General features: G+C 35.5%; 1 protein-coding gene across 7 annotated transcripts in view; it reads left to right on the top strand.

Moving 5' to 3' along the window:
* LOC106090695 (protein phosphatase 1 regulatory subunit 12B) overlaps positions 1-19,828 on the top strand; it is a 225,032-nt gene extending 205,204 nt beyond the window's left edge. For all 7 annotated transcript variants that reach the window (XM_059363347.1, XM_059363315.1, XM_059363278.1 and 4 more), the window contains one exon: positions 18,822-19,828. In XM_059363347.1, coding sequence (XP_059219330.1) covers positions 18,822-18,908 — 87 coding nt within the window. In that variant the 3' untranslated portion in view covers positions 18,909-19,828. The remainder of the gene's footprint in view (positions 1-18,821) is intronic.
* The last annotated feature ends 4,896 nt before the right edge of the window (positions 19,829-24,724 follow it).

Here is a 24,724-nt window from a genome sequence, read left to right as displayed (position 1 = left end):
AGTCCTTACAGTGCGGGCACCTTTGGTAATAGTTTAATTAAGCGGGTTTTCGCCAATACCGGATCACCAACACATGACCAAAATAATGTATGGGTATTACTTATTATTATTAATTATTGCTTTAGTGCCGATTATGGGGAGCATAGTGCCGTACAAAATTTTTTACATTTATTACGATCTTTAGCTATTGATTTGATTTGAGACCGGCTAAGGTTCTCGTTGACAGACTTGATTTCATTAGTTAAACTTGTTCGCCATGAGCCTCTGGGTCGTCCTCTGCATCGGGCACCTTGTGGGTTTCAGTCCAACGCTTAGCTATATTATCCGGGGGTTTTCGTAGAGTGTGTCCAACCCATCTTCATTTTTGGCACGCCCTTTCTTTTTCAATTGGAATTTGATTGCATCTTTTACATAATTCGGAGTTAGAGATTCAGTTATACGTAAAATGTTCCTAATGCAGCGGTTTATGAATGCTTGTAGCTTCTTGCAACGCAATCGTTGCCGTCAAGCATTAAGTTGCCAGGGTTTGGTATATTTATTTGCATCGCTTTGGTCTTTTGACCTTAATACGCAACTGGTATTTTTCTGCATTGGTCTACAAGTTATTAAGTATACTTGCATATGACTCTGTTTCGAAGAGATTAATGCAATGTCATGTTTACAGGATGCCAAAGTACGCCCCCTGTTTGCTGGGACATCCACACTGGACCGGAGTAACTCGTCCATCACCACCAAGAAAATAAGAGGGGATAGGATGCATCCCTGACGAACACCGGCGACAATACCAATTGGTTGCGATAGTGTGCCATTATGAAGAAACCTGAATTGGAATCCGTTGTACTGCGCTTTCAATAAATTTACAATTTGGTTTTCTACAGAGCCTCCCAAATTTGTTGATGGTTCAAGCGATCAAAAGCTTTCCCAAAGTCAACAAATACCAGGTGAAGGGGCTGCTTGAATTCGAGCATTTGCTCAACAATTATTCGGAGCGAAGCAATATGGTCAATACAAGAATATTGACCATGTGAATATTTGCGAAGTGCGGAATCGATTTTGCTCGAAATCCGGTCAAGTATAAACTGACAGAATACTTTTAGAGGCGCGGATAATAGCGTGATCCCCCTCCAGTTATTACAATCTGAGGTTGCACCTTTTATAGGTATTTTTATAAGTGTGTGTCTGCTTTAAACATTTCGGGTACTATACCGTCGACTCCTGCCAGGCTTGCTCTTATGGATCGCTGATTCTATTTCATCGATGCTGGGCATCTGAGTTTTTATACGTCATATTTTTGGGATGTCATCAGAGACTGTGTCATTATTAGTACGAAGTTTAATAAGTGGCGAGTTAAATACTTTGGTGAAATGTTTCGTCCAGCGTAGAAGCTGGTGCTTTGTATTCGTGAGCAATATTCCATTTCTGTCTTTAATAGGTATGGCCATGTTTCTTTTATTATCAAACATGCGACTTGTGCAGTCGTATAGCAATTTAGAGTTGCCTTTTTTCGCAGCGATTGCAGCTTCTTCGGCGATTGACTCGAACCACCTGCGTTTATTACGTTTACACATCTGTTTCAAACTAGTTTCAATGGATGCGTATATCTGCATTGCTCTAAGCACTTCGGTCCAGACACCATTTGTAGCCGCTACACTGGAATACTGACGCTACGTGATGGACTGTTCTTAGCTTCGATACTCACATCAACCTTTCCGGCATGAGAGGCCCTAACAGTAGCAAAGCTACCGCCGGCATCGCTCTTGGGTTCATAGCATCTACTGGGCGCCCTCATCACGGCGAGGTGACAGTCTCCGAGGGTATGGGTACTACATTGCAAGATTACAGAAGAGTCTTGGAGGGTCTTAGATTTCAGAGCACTATTCAGGAAAAAAAAATTGGAAATCGAACCACAAATGAAGATTTGGCAGCCCCAACAAATTTTCAAAATACCGAGCTGATCAACTTTAGGGGCCTACCACAAGGCGCCTGTACAACCTAGTGCATTGAAATTTTACACAAGATCTCGCTAACACTTCAGCTCAAACCTTTGAAAATTTCAAAGGCAAAAATTTAACGCGGCATTTTTTTTATTCTTTTTGTTTTGTTCTATCCCACTGTGTTTCGTTGGGCGACCAGGGCCCGACCGGTAAACCAAAGCATACCACATAGATGTAAGAAGCCAGGGGAACCGGGATTGGGTTCTCATCGGTTAGCGCTTTCAGCAATCAGCCAGCTCAAGTCTCTACAGTAGTGTTGGAAAATTCCAAGTTCCGGTGATGGCATCGGGTCAGTAGAGCAAAACTCCAAAAGGATTCAGAGTTCGCAGGCCAAACTTGTTTAGGGCCCTTAAATAATTTAAATTTTTAAGATAAATAATGCAGGAAAATTGGGTTTATACCAGGGAATTTAATGTGAGCTAAAAAGTCCCCCTATTTTGCGGTTTATTCGAGATATATCAGTAATGGGCGTACCGATTTATGTGAAATTTGTTTGTACTTTAATAGTAACCCAAGAACTGAAATACATAATGCTAAATTTTCCCATGAACATTCCATTGAGGGACAGGGGCGAATATAAATCACATATTTAAATATGGGGTCAAGTACGCTGTGGCTCCAGCCCCTCCCCAAACGGGCATATAGACCAACCAATACAATATGGGATTTAAATGAAAGGTATTAATTAGAAGAGTACAAATCGAATAAAAAAATGTTGAAGTCAAGTAGCATGGGGGCCTTCCCACATCTAAAACCACCGAGGCGCCCATATCGACCGATTGGTTCATCATCGGTTCATAATAGTACATCAGATTCGTACTCTACTCCCAAATTCCAAAAGGTATTTGGGAGTAGAGTACGAATCTGCATTACAACTAAATTTCACAAGAAAATTTCACTAAGGATCAGGGGGTACAAAATTAGTCAATTGTCAGTGGACCCGACCCACATACTAAACCTCTTTTAGAGTTTTAATCTACTGACATAGGCTTTTTTCATGGTCCTATGCCAGAAAACGTATATCGTGAGAGTCTGATTGAGCAACCGATTTTGCATCGAAGTCATCTTCTGGACCTTTCGGACCGCGATACATGCTATACCTACCCAGAAATTCATATATGATTCCTAAAGACGCAGTAAAGACTTCTGCCCTGGAGCGCCTTTCCAAACTTAACCCATCCTTATACTCAAAAGGTACAGGGAAATGCGAGATACTCTTGGCCCAGAACTTCCTATCCGAGAAAACGGCGTCCAAACCGTCCACAAGGTAGTTCCCCCCTGGAACATTGTCCATCGCGCCACATATACTCTGCCGCCAAGTCGTGTCAAACGCTCCCCACAGAAGAGAGTTAAATTGATATCGAGCCTCTCTTCCTTAGTGGAATTTTGGTGAAAAATGTTGTATTATTTTTCTAATTCGGTTGGCTTCTGAAAAGCCAGCGCTATCCATCAAGGACCAAACACCGTTACAAAATCCAGATTTTACATGGCAATAGGCGAAGTCATATCGAGCTAGACTCTTCCCGTAGGAAGATGGACGCCAGGCTTTGGGTAGTCTGTATCACCAACCACTTGGGCCTTACCAAAACCGAAGTTGCTGTTGCTCGAACCTGATATAGCTTAAAATACCTGTATATATAGAACAGTAAAAAGAACTTTTATGAGTTGTGAGAATAGAAAGCATTGAATATAATCTCGAGCTGGAATATGTTGGGGAAGCAAAAACTGATTTGTTCGACAAACAGGTAAAAGGTATCGACCGATCAGGGTCTGACATAATCTGAGTATCTGGTCGGAGTTAGATTAGGATCGGGTCCAAAGGCTCATTGATGGAATTCTATCTCTTGTACTACAGATCTCATTCTCTCACACAATATACTGGATAGTATTTTGATATGATGGGAAGGAGATTCTTCTATTGGGTTGCCCAAAAAGTAATTGCGGATTTTCCATATAGTCGGCATTGACAAATTTTTTCGCAGCTTGTGACTCTGTAATTGCATTTTTTCTTCTGTCACTTATCAACTGTTACTTTTAGCTTGCTTTAGAAAAAAAAAGTGTAAAAAAAGTATATTTGATTAAAGTTCATTCTAAGTTTTATTAAAAATGCATTTACTTTCTTTTAAAAAATCCGCAATTACTTTTTGGGCAACCCAATATAATATACACGCAAAAAAATGTACTATCCATAAACGAACTTTTCGCATTTGCAATATTGTCAAGCTTTTCCGAAAAAAAACGGTGGGACTTTCTTTACAATAAAATCGCAAAAATTTGTGATTAATGCAAAGGAGCGATATTTTTTAATAACGCAAAATATTGTCAAGCTGTCTATCCCCTCCTAACGCTGGCGACACTCGTGAGGTACTTTGTCATGTTAAAACTCCTTCCCAAAGAAGTGTGCCCTGTGGCACGCCGTTCGGACTATAAAAAGGAGGTCCCCTTATCATTGAGTTTAAAATTGAATTGGACAGCACTCTTTAATTTGTGAGAAGTTTCCCCCAGTTCCTTAATGGAATGTTCATCGGCAAATTTGCATTTGCATTGCAAAATGTCAAAAATTGTCACTTTTCCATTTTACGTCCCCCACAATAATGACTGCTGGCAAACTGAGCTTTATTCATAAAAAAAAAATTAAAAAATAGTCTCTAGCCATAGAGAATCCAAAAGCACCATCTCTCAAAGTATCAAATTGTCCTTGGCTGTAAACAAAGCACTTTTGACTTAAAAGAAGTTTTAAATTTTAGCGTAAAACAGCCATCCTTTACCACAGACGAAATTCATAAAAGTTTTACCATAACCGAAGTGATTTTAACATCAAAATGTGGCAAATTCACGATTAACGTCCAACGGTGAGGGAGAATGTTGAACAGTTACTATAAAAATAGAACTTCCCCAATAAAACGCTGGATTTAGTTGACTGAGTTTCAATAATCGATTATGCGTATTCATTTATCTTATAAAACTGCGGGCAAACCGTCTGCTCCGGCTGCCTTGTTTCTACATTATTGTTACCTCTTTTGAGCTAGATAAGTACTTCAACCTGGATCCTGGGTATCTAGATTTCCCTATATTTCTTACCAGGTTATTATTTTCATCTGTACAAAAAATGCCTGCTCAAAAGCTTTCATTCTTGATCGTCATGACATTTTAAGTCGATCTAGCCATGTTCGTCCGTCCGTCTGTCTATCGAAAGCACGTTAACTTTCGAAGGAGTAAGCTAGCCACTTGAAATTTTGCACAAATACTTCTTATTGGTGTAGGTCGGTTGGGATTGTAAATGGGCCATATCGGTCCATAGTTAGATATAGCTGTCATATAAACCGATCTGGGGTATTGACTTCTTGAGCCGCTAGAGGGCGCAATTCCTATCCGATTCGGCTGAAATTCGGCATGACGTGTTTCGTTATGACTTCCAACAACTGTGCCAAGTGTGGTTAATCGGTTCATAACCTGATATAGCTGCCATATAAACCGATCCGGGGTCTTGACTTCTTGCGACTTTAGAAGGCGTAATTCCTATCCGATTTGGCTGAAAGTTTGCATGACGTGTTTCGTTTTGACTTCCAACAACTGTGCTAAGTATGGTTCAAATCGGTCCATAGCCTGATATAGCTGCCATACAAACCGATCTGGGATCGTGACTTCGTGAGCCACAATTCAACGGCTTCTCTCATGACCTGGAACGTACGTGTTAAATATGGATTCGGTCTATAGCCTGATATAGCTCCCATATAAACCGCTCTCCCTATTTTACTTCCTGAGCCCCTAAAGGGAGCCATTCTTATTTGAATTGGCTGACATGTTACACAATAATTTCTACTATGGTCTTCAACTTTTAATTCAATTATGGTCCGAATTCCATGATATAGCTCTAATAGCATAGCAATTCTTTTCATTTATACTTTGTTTGCATAAAAAGAGATACCGTGAAAAGAACTCGACAAATGCGATCCATGGTGGAGCGTATATGTAAGCTGGAGTCAGTCTGATTTGAACTACGGTACTCCTGGTTGTACTCCGACGAGTGGATTATACTGTTGATGCCAGTTTCGTCTGCAGCTTACAACGTCTAGCTTTAGTGCTGTATAAGATCATGCAGTTATCGCTCTGCTGCTGCAAAGTGATTGTAATCAAAGTTGACTCCTCGGATTAAATATTGAGTTTGCCAATTTTGATGCTACCCAACACCGATAGTTCCCCCTTGACGGAGTCTGTTAGCCTTATTCATTTAAAGGTTATTTTTTCGTGAGGTTTAAAGTCTTTCAAAGTCCGACCAAAAGTACCATCCTGTAGCTCTATTTAAATGTCATGTCTAACAGTATTTGTGGTCTGTTTCTCTTTCGAGACGAGCTCAATCGTCGAAGGTTTTCTTTCCAAATGGAAAAGGAGTTTATGGTCGTTGTTTTCGACTGCGGCATGAGAATGGAGTTAAAGGGGTGAACTATTTGGTGTTTGCCCATCGTAGTCAACCTCTCATCCAATAGAGTCAACTCGGAGACTTGGTAACATGGTTAGACTTGACACAGTATTCAAACAGTTGTAATGTGTAGGGCGGTCAAGGGATGGAGGCAGGATAGCCAAAATTCGAAGCTTATACACCAAATGTAATACATTCTGTCATGGCCATATTTCGTCGGAAGCCTTTGATTGAGAATTTCTTCTCATTCGTTCACAGACCTCTCTGATATGCACTAAGAGTACGTTTACATTGGGCACTAAATCCGAATTTAATGGTCTTTTTTGCAGGTTTAACTATACAAAAATAAATCCCGGTTTTGTAGGATTTATTTTTAAATCCCATATAAACTCGATTACATTAATAATCGCTAAAAGTGCCAAAAACTGTTTTTAAGAACTGTGTATGGATGTGTATGATATACACATTCATGTAAACGCATGTACGCTTGTGTATTTCACTTAAATCCCCAGTGTAAACGGACAGGATTTATTTTTATATTAAGTTAAATCCAAATCATAAAAATTTCTGAAGATGAACATTGACTGCGAGGTTTTCGGTATATTTCACTTCGTATAGGACTTTTTTTTATAAAATTTTCTTTATAATTAATATAATGCCACACGAACTATTGATACAATCCATTTAGTAAAGCATCTGTTAAAATCATCAATCAAATGAAGAAAGAATATGTAGATCTAGTTAAATTATTAAAATCAAATCTATTTATGATACCATCAATCAAAAAAATTATGCCAATTCGAATTCTAAAAAAGATAACCTAAGCGCACAATATCAAAATGATCAATAATGGAATTTAATAATGTAATAAAATACTCCAAACCACCAAAAGCCAGCAAACAAAAGAAAACAAAAATATCAAGAAAACTATAATCAACGCAAGCAAAGATGAAAGGATTAAGGCCATAGTAACATTGCTGCCCAAGTACATATACTTACATATATACACAAGGATAAACATAAACATTCATCCAATTAGCTAACTACAAATAGAATTGAACATATTATGGAAGGAATTATAAACACGATCCTGGATATTTATACCTATATACATACACAATAGATTACCCACCCAATTGCTGGCCTTATAATGGCCAAAAGCTCTGACAAGTGCTCATATTCTTCTCAAAACGGGAGCAAATGGAAGAATCAAATTATCTACAAACAAAACTTCGAAACAATTTGTTTAAGTCTTGACGAAAAGGAACGCCAGCTAAAGGAGCAAAATGATGATTTATTCTTCAAGTACTACATTCGTGATAATGACTGATGAAGATGAGATTTGATGTCTGATGTGGATGACATTTGAACGATGATGAGTATGAATGGAGTTTTTCTCTTCATGTTGTGTAAATTATGATAAACGATTGTTTGGAATGATTTTATGATTTTCGGATTGTACCTCGAACATGTTTTATCCTGCTCTCTGTCTTCTCTCCCTCCACTGTATCTGCCTATGTCTGATGTATTTATTCCCTTTTGTTATGAATCTACGTCAGTCCTTTGTTAATAAAAAAATATAAAATAATAAAGAAAACAATCCTTACTGTTAATAAGGGTCATAGGCCCTTCCACACCCCAACTTCGTCTTATTTTTAGTATTAGAATGATGGAAAATATCGCAAAGGAAATAAAATTTCCCTGTTTTTGTTTATTACCTATATTATACTCGTACTCGTACATATGTCATGTATAATTATTCATTTACCGATTCGCCATATAATTTATCTAATCTAATATTATTTATTTGTTTATAACCGACAAATGACAGAGATTATTGTAAATTTTTAAATAAATGTCATTATATTTATTTCATTTTACATGGTTTTGTTGTGTTTTCATATGCAATACGATGAGTTGATATGTTAAAATCTATTTTCTTTTGTGTTTTCTTATACTTGTGAATATAATTTCGTTGTGTTTTCGTTCTTTTGTTGAAAGTTGGACCATTATAACCAAATGGGCACTTTTAAAATACTTTTAAATATTGGAGTTTTTTTTACAAAGATTACCAGATCTACATATGTGGGCATATAACAACTTTGAATAGCTCAGCTTACATTTAGCGATTGAAAATATTGACAACAGGAAAATTTTATGCAATTTTTAGTCATTGCAAAAATATATATTTAGAAACTTTGTGTTTATTTTATTGGAGTGCTCTGTTTTTAGGGCTTAAAAGAAGCTAGATTTACGGAGCTTGACATCATAGCGTATGAGTGTTTTTAATCCAGTGTCCCGTGTGGCGTATGAGTATTGCCAATTCAATAACATATAAATGAAATAAGAAGTTAAGAAGAAGTTCAATTTTTTTTCAAATTTTTCTTTTTTAACATTTATAAAAATTATTTATTTATTTATATAATTTAGTTTTTGTTTTTAGGATTAATAATTTTCTTTAATTTTTATTTCATTTCCAATGTTTATTTATACTTATACTTATTTTCATTGTTCAAGTTTTTTCCTGTTAGGGCGAATATAATTGTTTATCAATTTTTGTTTGTTTCTCTTTCGAGACGAGCTCAATGATTAGGGATTGCAAATGGAAAAGGAAAGTCAAAGATAGCAACACACACCAACCACTATGGGACGCATTTCGTCTTTGGTTAGAAGACTCTTCAACCATATTAGGTGTGATGGCTTCAAGGGCCGTGCGTTGGTATGTTGTATTTGAATCGTATTAATTGCGAAAACGCATCTATGATACAATTACCACATTAACCACGCTCGACAACCCTGTCTATTAGCTGTACTTTTCCCCCAATGCATGTGTTTTTGTGTAATGACAGTCTTTTTTTCTGTGTTAATTACACTACTTCCTTAGTACACATGATTCTGTGCATCTATTGGAAGTTGTATTGATGGCTTCGAACGCTAGACAACGGCAGACAACGTATTTTCTTTATTTGTTGTTTTAATAATATTTTGTGTATCTGGTTAAATTTTTTTAATTATTATAAATTTTTCATTTTTTTAAAAATTTATAATAAAATAAAATAATATGGTTTTTAGTTATAATATATTTTTTTTAATTTTGTTTTTTATTCTTAAATTATTTATTGCATTTTTATTTATTTCTTTTTTTATTTTTATACAATTACTAATATATAATAAATTTCAAATAAATAAAAATATATCTATGTATAATTTGTTTTAATTATCTTAGTTTTTAGTATGTCTTATTATATTTATTTTATAAAAAAAATTAAAAAAAAATAAAAAATATATATTAAAGTTTTTATTTCCTCTTTTTAAATATTTTTCCTATGTATTTGTTTTTTTTTTTTTTAATTTTTTTTTTTAATATAATTTCGTTTCCAAGATTTCGATTACCAACGGTAATCTTCATCAGGGTATGGATCCATTCATTTCATTTTAGTTCATTTATTTTCTTATTTTATTATTCTTTTATTATTTTGCTATTTTTTTTATTTTTTTTTTGGCATTTTTTATATTTTTTTTTTCCTTTATTATTTTATTTTTACTTTTTTAATATCTTATCTTTTACATTTAATTTTTATAAAAAAAAATAAAATTTATTAGAATTAAAGCAAATTAACAAAATTTAAAAACAGTATGTTAATTTTTTTATAATTTTTTATTTTTTTTTTTAATATTTTTTTATTATTTTTTTTTTAATTGTTCTATTTTCATTTTTTGTTATATGTTTTGTATTCGAAATTTGAAGGATGGGGGTATATTCATTTTGTCTTTCCGTTTGCAAAACATCGAAATATCCAATATTCCGACCCTTTAAAGTATATATATTCTTGATCAGCGTAAAAATTTAAGACGATGTAGACATGTCCGTCCGTCTATCCGTCCGTCTGTTGAAATCACGCGATATTGAGCTGAAACTTTGCACAGATTCTTTTTTTTTTGTCCATAAGCAGGTTAAGTTCGAAAATGGGCTATATCGGACTATATTCTGATATAGCCCCCATGTAGACCGATCCGCCGATTTAGGGTATTAGGCCCATAAAGCCACATTTACTATCCGATTTTGCTGAATTTTGGGACAGTAAGTTGTGTTAGGCCCTTCGACATCCTTCGTCAATTTGGCCCAGATCGGTCCAGATTTGGATATAGCTGCCATATAGACCGATCCTCCGATTTAAGGCCATAAAAGCCACATTTATTATCCGATTTTGCTGAAATTTGGGACAGTGAGTTGTGTTAAGCCCTTCGACATCTTTAATTTGGCGCAGATCGGTCCAGATTTGGATATAGCTGCCATATAGACCGATGCTCCGATTTATGGTCTTGCGTCCATAAAAGGCGCATTTATTGTCCGATATCGCCGCAATTTGGGAGATTGAGTTGTGTTAGGCCCTTCGACATTTTTCTTCAATTTCATTCAGATCGGTCATGATTTGGATATAGCTGCTATATAGACCGATCTCTCGATTTAATGTTTTGGGCCCATAAAAGGCGCATTTATTGTCCGATGTTGCCGAAATTTGAGACAGAGAGTTAAGTTAAGCCCCTGCAATTTGGGCTAGATCTTTCAAGATTTGCATATAGCTGCTATATAGACCGATATCTCGGTTTAAAGTCTTGGCCCCAAAAAAGGCGCATTTATAATCCGATTTAACTTAAATTTGACACATTGACTTAGGTTAGGCTTTTCGACATCCATGTTGTATATGGTTCAGATCGGTTTATTTTTAGATGTTGCTACTAAAAAGACCAATAGTTTGTTATACATAATTGAACAATGACTTGTACTTATTAGTATTTGGTCTAAATCGGATCATATTTCGATATAATTGCTGTAGGACATAACGTATGCAATTTACACCGGATTTTGTTAAAAGGTGTTTTTCATATATACCCAAGGTGGTGGGTATCCAAAGTTTGGCCCGGCCGAACTTAACGCCTTTTTATTTGTTTTGTATTATTTTTTATATGATATTATACATATTTTTTTATATAGTTTTTCCGTTATTTTTTATTTTTTTACTTTTTTTATATTTTTATTTTTTATATTTTTGGTTTTTAGGTTTTACATATGTTTTTCTGTTTATTATTTTTTATCATTTATTTAATTTTTTTTCCATATGTATATCTTTATATGTATATACATATATATATTTTATAAGATTTTTTATATATGTATATTTTTAGTGATTATTTTTTCGTTATTTTTTATATTTTTATTTTTTTTTTAGTTTAGTTTTTATATTTTTTGTGAAGTTTTTATTTGTCTCCTTTTTTTAAATTTAATTCTTTATTTTATTATTATTATTATTTTTATTAATATTAATTTTTTTGTCATATAATTGGATCAAATGCCTTTTAAACTCACCGCCATTGGTTTATTTGACTAAAGTTACAATTGCAACTGCTTGAAAGTACACGTATACCATGATGACCATCGTAAAAGCTCTGAAACAGTTTATATTGCAAAAATGTTGTACTAACTTTAAATATTTGAGCCTAAGATGACGAATTTAGATTGAAGATTAGCTATTTTTCAACTTTTTAAGGAAACATTTGCTGTGTTGAAAGATTTTCCTTGAAATTAAGAAATTTTTATACAAATAGAAGTTTAATAAATTCTTAACTTTGCGTCTTATTTCAAAAGACAAAAATCTTTGGATGAAGTTCTTAAAATCCTTGAGTGTAAGGAAATTGAATTTGGGAAAAGTCAGCATTGTATCTTAGTTGTAGTCATAGAAAGTTTATTCATTATGAACCAAGGGAAATAATTCTCTTACCAATGACTGTTGCACGATTCAAGTTTTCGCTCAGTGGCATGAGGCTTTCCATATGTAATTCACTCCGAAAGGCACAGTGGTCGAGAATGGAGATTGTTCAGTCGATAGACTATAACGTGTGTTACTGTTGCGATATATGTCTGTTTGTCTACCCATCTGCTAAAAGCACGCTATTTTCCAAAATTCAAGAACAGTAGGGCAAGTTTTTCCTACTCAAAAGGATTGAATACAAGTCGAATTGCTCAGATATAAGCAGTATGGCTATGTCAAAGTGCCTTCTAGCACGAGATTGTGCATAAAAGATACCTTCATCGCCAAAGGCCGGACTATGGACTTATAAGCCTTAGAATTCTTTTGGAACGTTTAGTGGATACTATGATAAAAATGTATGGCATACGAAGGCCACCGTAGTGCAGAGGTAAGCATGTCCAGCTATGACGCTGAACGCCTGGGATATTCTCCTAGGGAGAATATCAGAAAAACATTTTTCATCGGTGGTTATCCCCTTTTAATGCTGGCTTCGTTTAACGCTAATAGCGTTTATTGTATAAAATACTTCTAAAATGTACATATGTGAATTTCTTCATAACAACATTTGTATATGCGAGATAAATAAAATATTTTTAAAACCATCATGCGTTTATCTATTTCTGAATTTTATGCGTTTTAAGTTGTCACATATGACCATGTTCATGTGCATTAAGAAATCGTCCTTTGTTTTTTTGTTTTGTTTTCTTTAAGCATATTCCTTTCATAGATCGATTATACAAATGTGCATAAAAATAATATTTTATAGCACCATCACTTTATTTTGATCAATTCAGGCCTATCAATGTATGTACATACAGAAATGTTTTCAAAATTTTTATTATAATTTTTTTAATTTAAAAAAAGTAAAAAAATTTTTTTTTTTTTTGGCTTAAAGAAAGTGCATGAAATTTTAATGCATGTGTGTGTGTTTAAAAACAAAATATGTTATTGGTGTAATTTCGAATAATTTATTCTGATATAAAATCAAATTTTCTTTTTTATGGCAATTTATAAAAGATGTTTTCTCCGACAATTAATATGAAAATCTCATAGTTGGGAAATGGAGAACATGAAAAATTTGAGTTCCAAGTGCCACCTTATTTATCTTATTTGCATTCTGACATAAAGGGTGATTTTTTTGAGGTTAGGATTTTCATGCATTAGTATTTGACAGATCACGTGGGATTTCAGACATGGTGTCAAAGAGAAAGATGCTCAGTATGCTTTGACATTTCATCATGAATAGACTTACTAACGAGCAACGCTTGCAAATCATTGAATTTTATTACCAAAATCAGTGTTCGGTTCGAAATGTGTTCAAATTTTGACAAATTTTGTTCAGCGATGAGGCTCATTTCTGGTTGAATGGCTACGTAAATAAGCAAAATTGCCGCATTTGGAGTGAAGAGCAACCAGAAGCCGTTCAAGAACTGCCCATGCATCCCGAAAAATGCACTGTTTGGTGTGGTTTGTACGCTGGTGGAATCATTGGACCGTATTTTTTCAAAGATGCTGTTGGACGCAACGTTACGGTGAATGAACACATTTCGAACCGAACACTGATTTTGGTAATAAAATTCAATGATTTGCAAGCGTTGCTCGTTAGTAAGTCTATTCATGATGAAATGTCAAAGCATACTGAGCATCTTTCTCTTTGACACCATGTCTGAAATCCCACGTGATCTGTCAAATACTAATGCATGAAAATCCTAACCTCAAAAAAATCACCCTTTACATGGGACACGATTTTTCTTCGATGGTTATTCCTTCACTAGTGCTGTTTTTCAGCGGTGGTTATCCCCTCCTAATGTTGGCGACATTTGGAAGGTACTGTACCATTTGGTATGGCAGCCATGTAAAAACTTCTCTCCACAAAGAGTTGTCGCAGTGCGGCACGCCGTTCGGACTCGGATGGATCGGACTTCGATATGGATCATATTTGGTTTACACAGTTTCTGGGTAATTGGGTAATAAAAAGAACTTTTATATGCTTAAGAGCCAAAATCGGCAGGTCGGTTTATATGGTTGCTAAATCATAATATTGTCCTATCTGAACCATATTCGGTTCGGATATCAGGAGACGTTAATTAATTTCAGTAAAAACGGGTTATAAATATGGCTTTTATCGATTAATGCCCCTAAATCGATCGGTCTAAATGGCAGCTATATGTACAATAAATATTGTCCGATTTAGACTATTTTCAGGCCTTGAAGGAAAAAGTATAAATTGCCTCAAATAGAAAATTTGTACTCCATTTTAAGTAAAAATTTCCTTAAGTGAAAAATGTTTACTTAATTTTAAGTAAAAATTCCCTTAAGTGAAAAATGTTGACTTAATTTTAAGTAAAAATTTCCTTTAATGAAAAAGCCATATACACCGATCTCCCGTTTAGCCTTTTGAGCTTCTAGAGGGTGGTATTCTTATCCAATTTGGCTGAAATTTTGCACATTTCGTTTTGGCATGACTTCCAACAACTGTGCCATGTATGGTCTAAATGGTTCATAACCTGATATAACTGCCATATAAATCGATCTCCCGATTAGACTTCTTGCGATTTTAGAAGGCGCAATTTTTATTCGATTTGGCTGAAATTTTGCGTGAGGTGCTTTGTTATGACTTCCAAAAACTGTGCCATGTCTGGTCTAAATCGGTTCATAACCTTATATAGCTGCCATATAAACCGATCTCCCGATTTGACTTCTTGCGATTTTGGAAGCCGAAATTCTTATTTGATTTAACTGAAATTTTGCGTGAGGTCCTTTGTTATGACTTCCAACTGTGCCAAGTGTGATCTAAATCGGTTCATAACCTGATATAGCTGCCATATAAACTGATTTTCTATGACTTTTTGTATACCGTTAACCATTATATAGCGGTATACTAAATTCGTCATCCCGTTTGTAACACCTCGAAATATTCGTTTAAGATCCCATGAGATATGTATATTCTTGATCGTCTTGACATTTAAAGTCGATCTGGCCATGTCCATGCTTCAGTCCGTCTGTCTGTCGAAAGCACGCTAACTTTCGAAGGAGTAAAGCTAGCCGCTTGAAATTTAGCACAAATACTTCTTATACTTAGTGTGGTCGGTTGGGATATTAAATGGGCCAAATCGGTCTATGTTTTGATATAGCTGCCATATAAGCCGATTTTTCATCTTGACTTCTTTAGCCACTAAAGGGCGCAATTGTAATCCGATGTGGATTTGTAATCCGATTTGGTCCAACAACTGTGCCAAGTATGGTTTTAATCGGTCCATTACCTGATATATCTGTCATATAAACCGATTTGGGATCTTGACTTCTTGAGCCTCCAATTTGGCTGAAATTTTGCATGAGGTGTTTTGAAATTGTGGCTAATATTTTGTACAGTGGCATCCTCCATGACCTTCAACATACATACGTGTCAATCGGTCTATAGCCTGAGACCGATATAAACTCCCATATAAACCGATTTCCAGATTTTACTTCATGAGCCCCTAAGTTCGCAATTCTTTTTCAAATTGGCTGAAATTTTACAAAATAACTTCTACCATGGTCTTCAATATTCAGTTCAATATAGTTGGAATCGGAGCATATCTTGATATAGCTCTAATAGCATAACAATTTTTTCTTTTATCCTTTGTTTGCCTAAAAAGAGATACCGGGCAATACTTGAAAAATGCGATCCATGGTGGAGGTATATAAAATTCGTCCCGGCCAATTATCAAAAATAATTTTTCTAATAAAGGAACATCAATTGTATTCCCGGATCCCGTCATATGAAGTTAACGCCTCCTAAACATGCCTAAACATGCCAAATTTTACAACTTTTGAAGAAAAGTATTCCTTCTAGGGAGAAAGTTTTAACTTAATTTTGATTTTTTTTTTAATTTTAAGAATTTTTCTTAGCTGTTTGTATGGATGTTTGAAAAATGTTTGTTTAATTTAAATTAAATATGCCCAACTATCCAACCATTGAGGGAAAAGGTAAAAATTGCCTTAAATAGAAAATTTTTACTTGATTTTAAGTAAACATTTCCTTAAGTGAAAAATGTTTTATTTGATCTTAAGTAAAAATTTCCTTAAGTAAAAAATATTTTACTTGATTTTAAGTAAAAATTTCCAGAAATGAAAAATGTTTTACTTGATATTAAGAAATTTTTCTTAGATCGTTGTATAATAGATCTTTTATTTCACATTTGATGATTAAAGGCAATCATATTTCGATAAAGCTCAAAACAGTGTTGAATTTGAGGAAATTAACTATGGGAAAATGGCAACATTGTAGATTAAGGTGCAAGGGTATGCCATTGTTGAATATCAGTGATGTTGATTAATGAATATCAGTGAAGTACAAGAAGCTGCCTAACTGCTTCAACAATAGCAAAGTTTTACCTCACTGTTTTTTGTATTGTATTTATATTTTGTAATGTATTTATACCCTCTACCGAAGGATGGGGCATATTCATTATGTCATTCGGTTTGCAAAATATCGAAATATTCATTATATATTCTTGATCGTTGTAAAAATTTAAGACGATCCAGCTAGGTCCGTCCGCCCGTCGTCTGTTAAAATCACGCTACAGTCTTTAAAAATAGAGACGTTGAGTTGAAACACTGTCCATAGGCAGATTAAGTTTGAAGATGGGCTATATCGGACTATATCTTGATATAGCACCCATATAGAACGACCTGCCGATTTAAGGTCTTAGGCCCATAAAAGCCACAACTATTATCCGATTTTGATGAATTTTGGGACAGTGAGATGTGTTAGGCCACTCGACATACTTCTTAAATTTTGGACCCAGATCGGTCCAAATTTGGATATAGCTGCTATATAGACCGATCTCTCGATTTAAGGTATTGAGCCCATTAAAGGCGCATTAATTGTCCGAATTCTGTGAAATTTCCGACAGTAAGTTGTGTTAGGCTCTTTCGACATCTTTTTTCAATTTGATTGAGATCGGTGCAGATTTGAATATAACTGCCATATAGACCGATCTGTCGATTTAAGGTCTTGCGCCCATAAATGGCGCATTTATTGTCCGATTTCGTCGAAGTTTGGGACAGTAAGTTGTGTAAGGCCATTCGACATCTTTTTTCAATTTGGTTGAGATCGGTCCAGTTTTGGATATAGCCCCCATATAGACCAATCTTCCAATTTAAGGTCTTAGGCCCATAAAAGCCGCATTTATTATACGATTTTGCTGAAATTTAGGACAGTGAGTTGTGTTAGGCTAATTGTCATCCTTTTTCAATTTGACTCAGATCGGTCCAGATGTGAATGTGGCTGCCATATAGACCGATCTCTTTAATTGAGGTCTAGGGGCCATAAAAGGCGCATTTTTTCCTGATTTCGCCAAAATTTGGGACAGTGAGTTGTGTAAGGCTACTTGACATCCTTCTTCAATTTGCCTCAGATCAGTCCAGTTTTGGATATAGCCCCCATATAGACCAATCTGCCAATTTAAGGTCTTGGGCCCATAAAAGCCGCATTTATTATCAGATTTTGCTTAAATTTGGGACAGTGGGTTGTGTTAGGCACTTCAATATCTTTGTTCAATTTGGCTCAGATCGGTTCAGAGTTGGACATAGCTGCCATATAGACCGATCTCTCGATTTAATTTATTGGGCCCATAAATAGCACATTTATTGTCCGATTTCGCTAAAATTTGGGTCAGTGAATTGTGTTAAGTCCTTCGACATCCATTTTGAATTTGGCCCAGATCGGTCCAGATTTAGATATAGCTGCCATATAGACCGAACTCTCGATTTAAAGTCTTGGCCGCATAAAAGGCGCAATTATTACCCGAATTGGCTGAAATTTTACATGAGGTGTTTTGTTATGACTCCCAACAACTGTGCTAAGTATGGTCCAAATCGCTCCATAACCTGATATGGCTGCCATATAAACCGAACTTAGATCTTGACTTCTTGAGCCACTAGAAGACACAATTCTTTTACGATTTGGCATATTTCCACAAAGTTTGCTGTAGACATTTATAATTATGAAAGTTTAGCCAATTCAAATATTCCAGCTGTTGTGTTTGACAGAGTATCCCATCGTGTATAGTTAAGGTGTTGCCAATATTCGTCAAGCGTTTCATTGCTTCACCTGCCTCTATAGCACAGGGTGTTTCAATAATTGCAAAGAATATATCAGCATTTGTTTTAAAATGTTTCCATTTTGCTCTCTACGAAGGTGTTTAAAATAAAAAGTGGGTGCTTAAGTGGATATTTTTTCGCACATCTATGAATGAATTTCAATTTCAATTTCCTCACATACAAACTCACATCGCTGGCTATATGTGTATGATACATATTTTTAAATATCATGTTTTTTTTTTTGCAGCTGTTTTTTTTCTCATTCCCAAACGTTTGCTCTCACCTCAAGTGCCCCTACAGGGTTTTTTTTATTAATGTTCTAAATGTTCTTCTATGTTAAATGAACGCATTGAAACGCTTACAAAAACTGTGTACAAAAGGCTTTTTTGAAAATTTTTTTTAAATAAATAAATGTTTTTGGAATGAATTTGTTTGAATATTTTTTTGACATTTTTAGTTTATATAAACAAAAACATAATAATAAAAAATTGTTCTCTGTTTCTTTCACAGCAATTGGATGCTTATAAAACTGAAAACTTACGCCTTAAGGAGGAGAATGGAGCGCTTATTAGAGTAATAAGTAAATTAAGTAAATGAAATTCACTTAAAGCTAATCAAAAGCAATAGTAATAATAATAACAACTACCACACCATCAGCAATAGCAACAAAAACCACAGCAGAAACAACACAAAACAAATTTATAACATTTATTCATATATAATAATTAAAAAAAAAAAAAATAACAAAAAATCCTGAAAACAAAACTACAAAAAGAAACAAACAAACAAAATTCTCAATTGAAAACAAAAAATGTTCTTCTGTTCTTTTTTTTATCATTTAATGCATAAAAAAGAATACAACACCAGAAAATAAATATTTAATAATATATACTTTTTATTATTACATTATTATTATAATTATAACTATTATTATTATTCTAAATAAAAACAAAACTATTAGTAAACAAACAAATAAAAAAAGAATAAAACATTATTTTTATTTTGTATTTTTTTTTTTTTTTTGCTTTCTTTTTAATATACATATACGTTTATAAGTTGGTGTTAAACATTTTATTTGTATACAGAGACAAATAACAAACGAAAAAACAAAAACAAGTAAAACTTATATTGCAATGATACGATGCAAAGAGGAGAAGAGGAGAAAAAGAACCCTGCGAAAATCCTTATCTAGAATTTTATTAGATTCTTTTTTGTTTTTTAATGATTAAGTCCATTTAAAAAGGTAACAACCAACCAACAAATAAACAAAAACAACAACAACCACAACCATGCGAAAACTAAGTGAATGTGAAAAAGAAATTTATTAATAATTATAATTATTATTATTATCATTATTAATATTATTATTATTATTATTATTATTACTATTACTATACATACATTATATATTTTTATAGAGTTATCGTGTATTTTGTTTTTAATAGATGATGAAGTCGTCGATGATGATGATTTGTTCTTAAATTATTATAAAATTTTAATAAAAAGAAGAAAAACCAGTTTCATTGTTTTATGTTGTTGTTGTAGCAGTGTGCTGTACACTGAGGCGGCAGCCCTTGCCGATGAGGGCTTTCATCGGGTCGAGCCGGTACGTACAAACGGCTGCCATAGGATTGTTCATTGTTTTATTTTTATTTCCAGTGGAGTAGAAAAATGAAGTGGTGAGTAAAAAATAACGAAAAACTAGTAAGAAAAGGCTAAAGTCGGGCGGAGCCGACTATATAAAACCCTACAACTACCGTACAATTATAAATTCGGGCAATAGATATATGTATATGAGAGCTATATCTAAATGTGAACCGACTACGGCCAAACAAGTACGATATATATGGGATATGCCAATGATACTCGAGATGACAAGGCGAGTTATTGTCGCCTTCAAATAACCAATGGCCCACATCAGCGCCTGTTCCCAGGTTAGGGGCAGCTGGAGGTGAGCGTCGGATCTTATAGTAAGCGGCTCGCCACAACGAGAGATGCATGTGCAATCCCACAAAACCCATGCGGTTGGGGCGCTGAGCCAGTAACCCGCCCCCGGAAAATTATGAGAACTATTATGAGAAACAAAGGAATAGTAGAAACGACACAAATAACATCCTGAGGATTTGGAAAGAACATTTTCCCCAACTGCCAGTGTCCGACGTTGGCGGCGAAGACGATACCGCAGAACCAATCCCTGATGATGATATAGAATGTTTACCTCCTAGTCAGAATGGGGTCCATGTAGCAGTGACCCGACTAAAGAACAACAAGGCAGCAGGAGCCGACGGGTTACCCGATGAACTAATTAAGACGAGAGGCGACACGCTCATAAGGCGTATGCATCAGTTTATCTGCGCAATCTGGCTATAAGAACGCATACCCGATGATTGAAACCTCAGCAAACTATGTCCCGTACACAAGAAAGGAGACAAGTCGGAATAAGTCTCCTCCCCATCGCATACAAGATACTCTCGAGCGTTCTGTGTGAAAGATTAAAACCAAAAGTCAATAAGATAATTGTGTCCTATCAATGCGGTTTTAGACCTGGTAAATCCACCTTAGACCAGATATTCACACTGCGCCAAATCCTGGAAAAGACCCGAGAAGGACAAATCAACACCTACCATCTCTTTGTTGACTACAAAGCCGCTTTCGATACTCCTTTACGCTCAAAGGTATTTCAAGCCATGTCAGAGTTTGGTATCCCTGCAAAATTAATAAGACTCTGCAGGATGACACTTGCTGATACGCGTTCCTCAGTAAGAATACGAAGTTTCAGACAAGGAGACAGCCTATCGTGTGATCTCTTTAATATCCTGCTGGAGAAGATTATACGAGATGCAGATGTGAATAGGTATGGGACACTAATCACAAGAGAACACATGCTACTCGCCTATGCCGACGACATCGATATCATAGGTCGGTCACCGGAAGTAGTAACTGCAGCCTTTGAAAGAATCGAAAGAGAGTCAGTGAAAATGGGTCTGGCAGTAAATGGAGATAAGACATAATGGATGGTTTCAACTCCCAAAAAGCCTTGCACAACCGAGCAGATAAAGAAAATGGAGAAAGTTAGGAACCACAACATTGAGACAGTCGGTACCTTTACCTACCTCGGCACCGCCGTAACCGAAACGAATGACACCAGTTTTGAGATAAAGCGAAGAATAATACCGGCAAACAGATGCTACTTTGGACTAAGTAAGCAGTTTAGAAACAAGGCCACCTCTCAACAGACGACGATTACACTATACAAGACATTTATACTACCCGTGCTGTTATATGGTTCTGAAGCATGGGTACTTGTGAAAGCAGATGAGGCAGTGCTTGGAGTGTTTGAGAGAAAGATTCTTCGTAAAACATATGGACCAAAATATAGGCGACGTATGAACCACGAGCTGTATGACGACGATAGCATAGTTACACGTATCAAAAAACAACGGCTGCGTTGGCTAGGTCATGTTGTCAGAATTGATGAAGAAGCTCCAGCAAAGAAGTCTTTCAAAGGCAAACACGGTGGTACACGCATACCTAGAAGACCAAAAGCCCGATGGAAAGATTAAGTGGTGGGAGACACCTCGAAACTTGGTGTCAGAGATTTTAAAATAAGCGCAGAAGATCGAGGCGCTTGGAATTCTATTCTACGTTTGGCTAATGAAACAAATATTCTGTCATAGCCAATTAAAGTAAAGTAATATGTATATGGGAGACAAATATATATCGAAGCTATATCCAAATCGGAACCGATTTTGATGAAATCGTGCTGATATTTTAAGATCGGTAACAAAACAATTCGTGCCAAATTTTGTACAGATCCATTGAAAATTGTAGTACTACGGTCTTTTAAGTGGAAACCGGGCGATAACTATATTTAGGAGCTATATCCAAAACTGAACCGATTTTGATGAAATCTTGCAGATATATTAAGATCAGTAACAAAACGATCCGCGCTAAATTTTGCACAGATCGGTTGAAATTTGTAGTTACTACTGTCATTTAAGTGGAAATCGGGCTATACATATATAGGGGAGCTATATCCAAATCTGAACCGATTTTGATGAAATCTTGCTGATAAGTTAAAATCAGTAATAAAAACGCGCTGTGCCAAATAGTGTGCAGATCGGTTGAAAGTTGTAGTAACAACGGCCTTTTAAATGAAAATCGGGTGGTACATATATATGGGAGCTATATCTAAATCTGAACCAATATTGATGAAATCTTGCAGATATGTTAAGATCAGCAACAAAACAAAAAATTGTAATTGTAAAATTGTAGTTACTACAGCCATTTAAGTGGAAATCGGGCGACACATGTATATCGGAGCCAGGGACATACCTAGGATTTTATTTTGAGGGGGCCCATTTGGGGTACATTTTGTCAAAGTCGAAAATTGTCAAAATTCTTCTGTTACTGTGAAATCGGTAAAGATAGCTCAATGTTTTTTTTTTTTTTGAAAATTGTGGTCGCTATTTGTTGCAGGACTGACCCATTGGCGGTGACATTTGGTCATAAAGTCAGAGCTGAATTTTGCACTGATTGCCAACACACTATTTATAGGCCGAATCCAATCTTTCAAACAAAGTTTGATTGTCTTAAGAACATCTTTTGGATGTTGTATGAATGACTTCGAACGCTAGACAACGGCAACGGCTCTTGCTGCTGTTCCGTGTGCTCAGTTTAATAAATAAAAAACAAGCCGAACCGGCCCCGCTCCGCTGCGCCTTCCCCAAAGAGGTGTCGCACTGCGGGACGCCGTTTGGACTCGGCTATAAAAAAAAGTTCCCTTGTCATTGAGTTGGGTACTTGGACCGTTTTCTGGTCTCCAATACCTTTTATTTGATACCCTTATTGTGCCCATCGGACCACTTTCGGATATGGGTGGCGTTTTTGTGCTAAGGGGGAGAGTCCGCCTCAACCTGATATCTAAACATTGTATACCCTATGTTTCCTTCCAGACAAACGTACACAATCTTTGAAAATTTTAAGCCAAGCATCATATAGTCATAATGGGTCTAATGGCGTTTTTGAGGGGTGGCTTGATCCTCTATAGTTCGATCTGATTTTGTATGTCAGATTCGAAATCTACTACCGAATACCTTTCATTTGAGCCCCATATCGAAATGAACGTCCAATATGTCTGTTTGGGGAATTTTTGGGGTTGCAGCGGCCCGATGAGTACTTAGACTCAAATTTTAATACCATATTCGTATTCTACTCTCCAATAACTTTCATTTGATACCCATATTGCCCAGATCGATCCACATTTGATTTTGGGTTGTGTTTTTGGCATTAGGATGAGGGTCCATCCCCCTTCCGATACCGAAAAATTATATAGCCTATTTTTCCTTCCGGACCAACCTACGCAATGTGCGAAAATTTCGGGAAAATCGGTTCCGCCGTTTTTGAGTCTATGCGCAACAAACAAACAAACATGCAAACACAAATTGAATTTTATATATAAGACTAGCTGAACTCGGCCCGCTTCGCAGCGCTTCCTTTTACACCATATGAATTATAACTGTCATTTCAATTACTCTTCTTTGCATTCACTAAGTTACGTATATATTTTGGGGCCATGTTTTTATAGAACTTTTGGACTATTGTGGAAGCTTGTCCCAGGGTAGGAGGGTTAAACAAATAATACCGAAAACAGTCAAAGGTTAGTTCCTTTATTTTATTTATTCGAAGGACAGATAACTTGTCAACACAGTAGTGAAATGCATATGACCAACTTTGAACACTCTCTCCTGTACCTCTCGCGCTCTCTTTCTTTGTTCAGGTGTGCTTGGCTATTCAAATAATTTCTATCTCCCAATAGATGGCGCTGAATTTGTTGTTGGTGATGCTCGCTGTTGTTTCCAATCACATTGTCATCATTTTTTTCTATTTTTAAATTCAATCGAATTTCCACTTTTTTCGGCCTATCTAATGTCACCGTTGCGCATGGGTAAGCATCTTCGGCTTACCCATGCCAAAAATATTAGAAATAATTTGAGCACTGGATATTCCTTCAATAATAGTTGCGACAATAACCATTATCCATTTATGACTTCATTACAAAAACTTACGGCCTAGACCACTAAATTTGTTTTTTCTTTTTATACCTTCATCACAATCTATTTTTCTCATTCCGTTTGTAAAGCATCGAAATAGTCATCTGAGATCCAACAAAGTATATATGTATATTTTTGATCTTCTTGACATTCTAAGTCGATTTAGCCATGTCGGTCCGTCCATCTATCGAAAGCATGCTAACTTTCGAAGGAATAAAGTTAGGCGCAATAAAATTTTGCACAAATACTTCCTATTAGTGTAGGTCAGTGGGGATTTTAAATGGGTCATATTGGTCTATGTTTTGATATAGCTGCCATATAAACCGATTTTGGATCTTGACCTCTTGAGCCCCTAAACGC

The sequence above is a fragment of the Stomoxys calcitrans genome, chromosome 1 (assembly GCF_963082655.1).
Source record: "Stomoxys calcitrans chromosome 1, idStoCalc2.1, whole genome shotgun sequence".
NCBI lineage: Eukaryota > Metazoa > Arthropoda > Insecta > Diptera > Muscidae > Stomoxys > Stomoxys calcitrans.
Note: the sequence above shows the minus strand (reverse complement) of the source record. Positions and strands in the feature narration are given on the sequence as shown.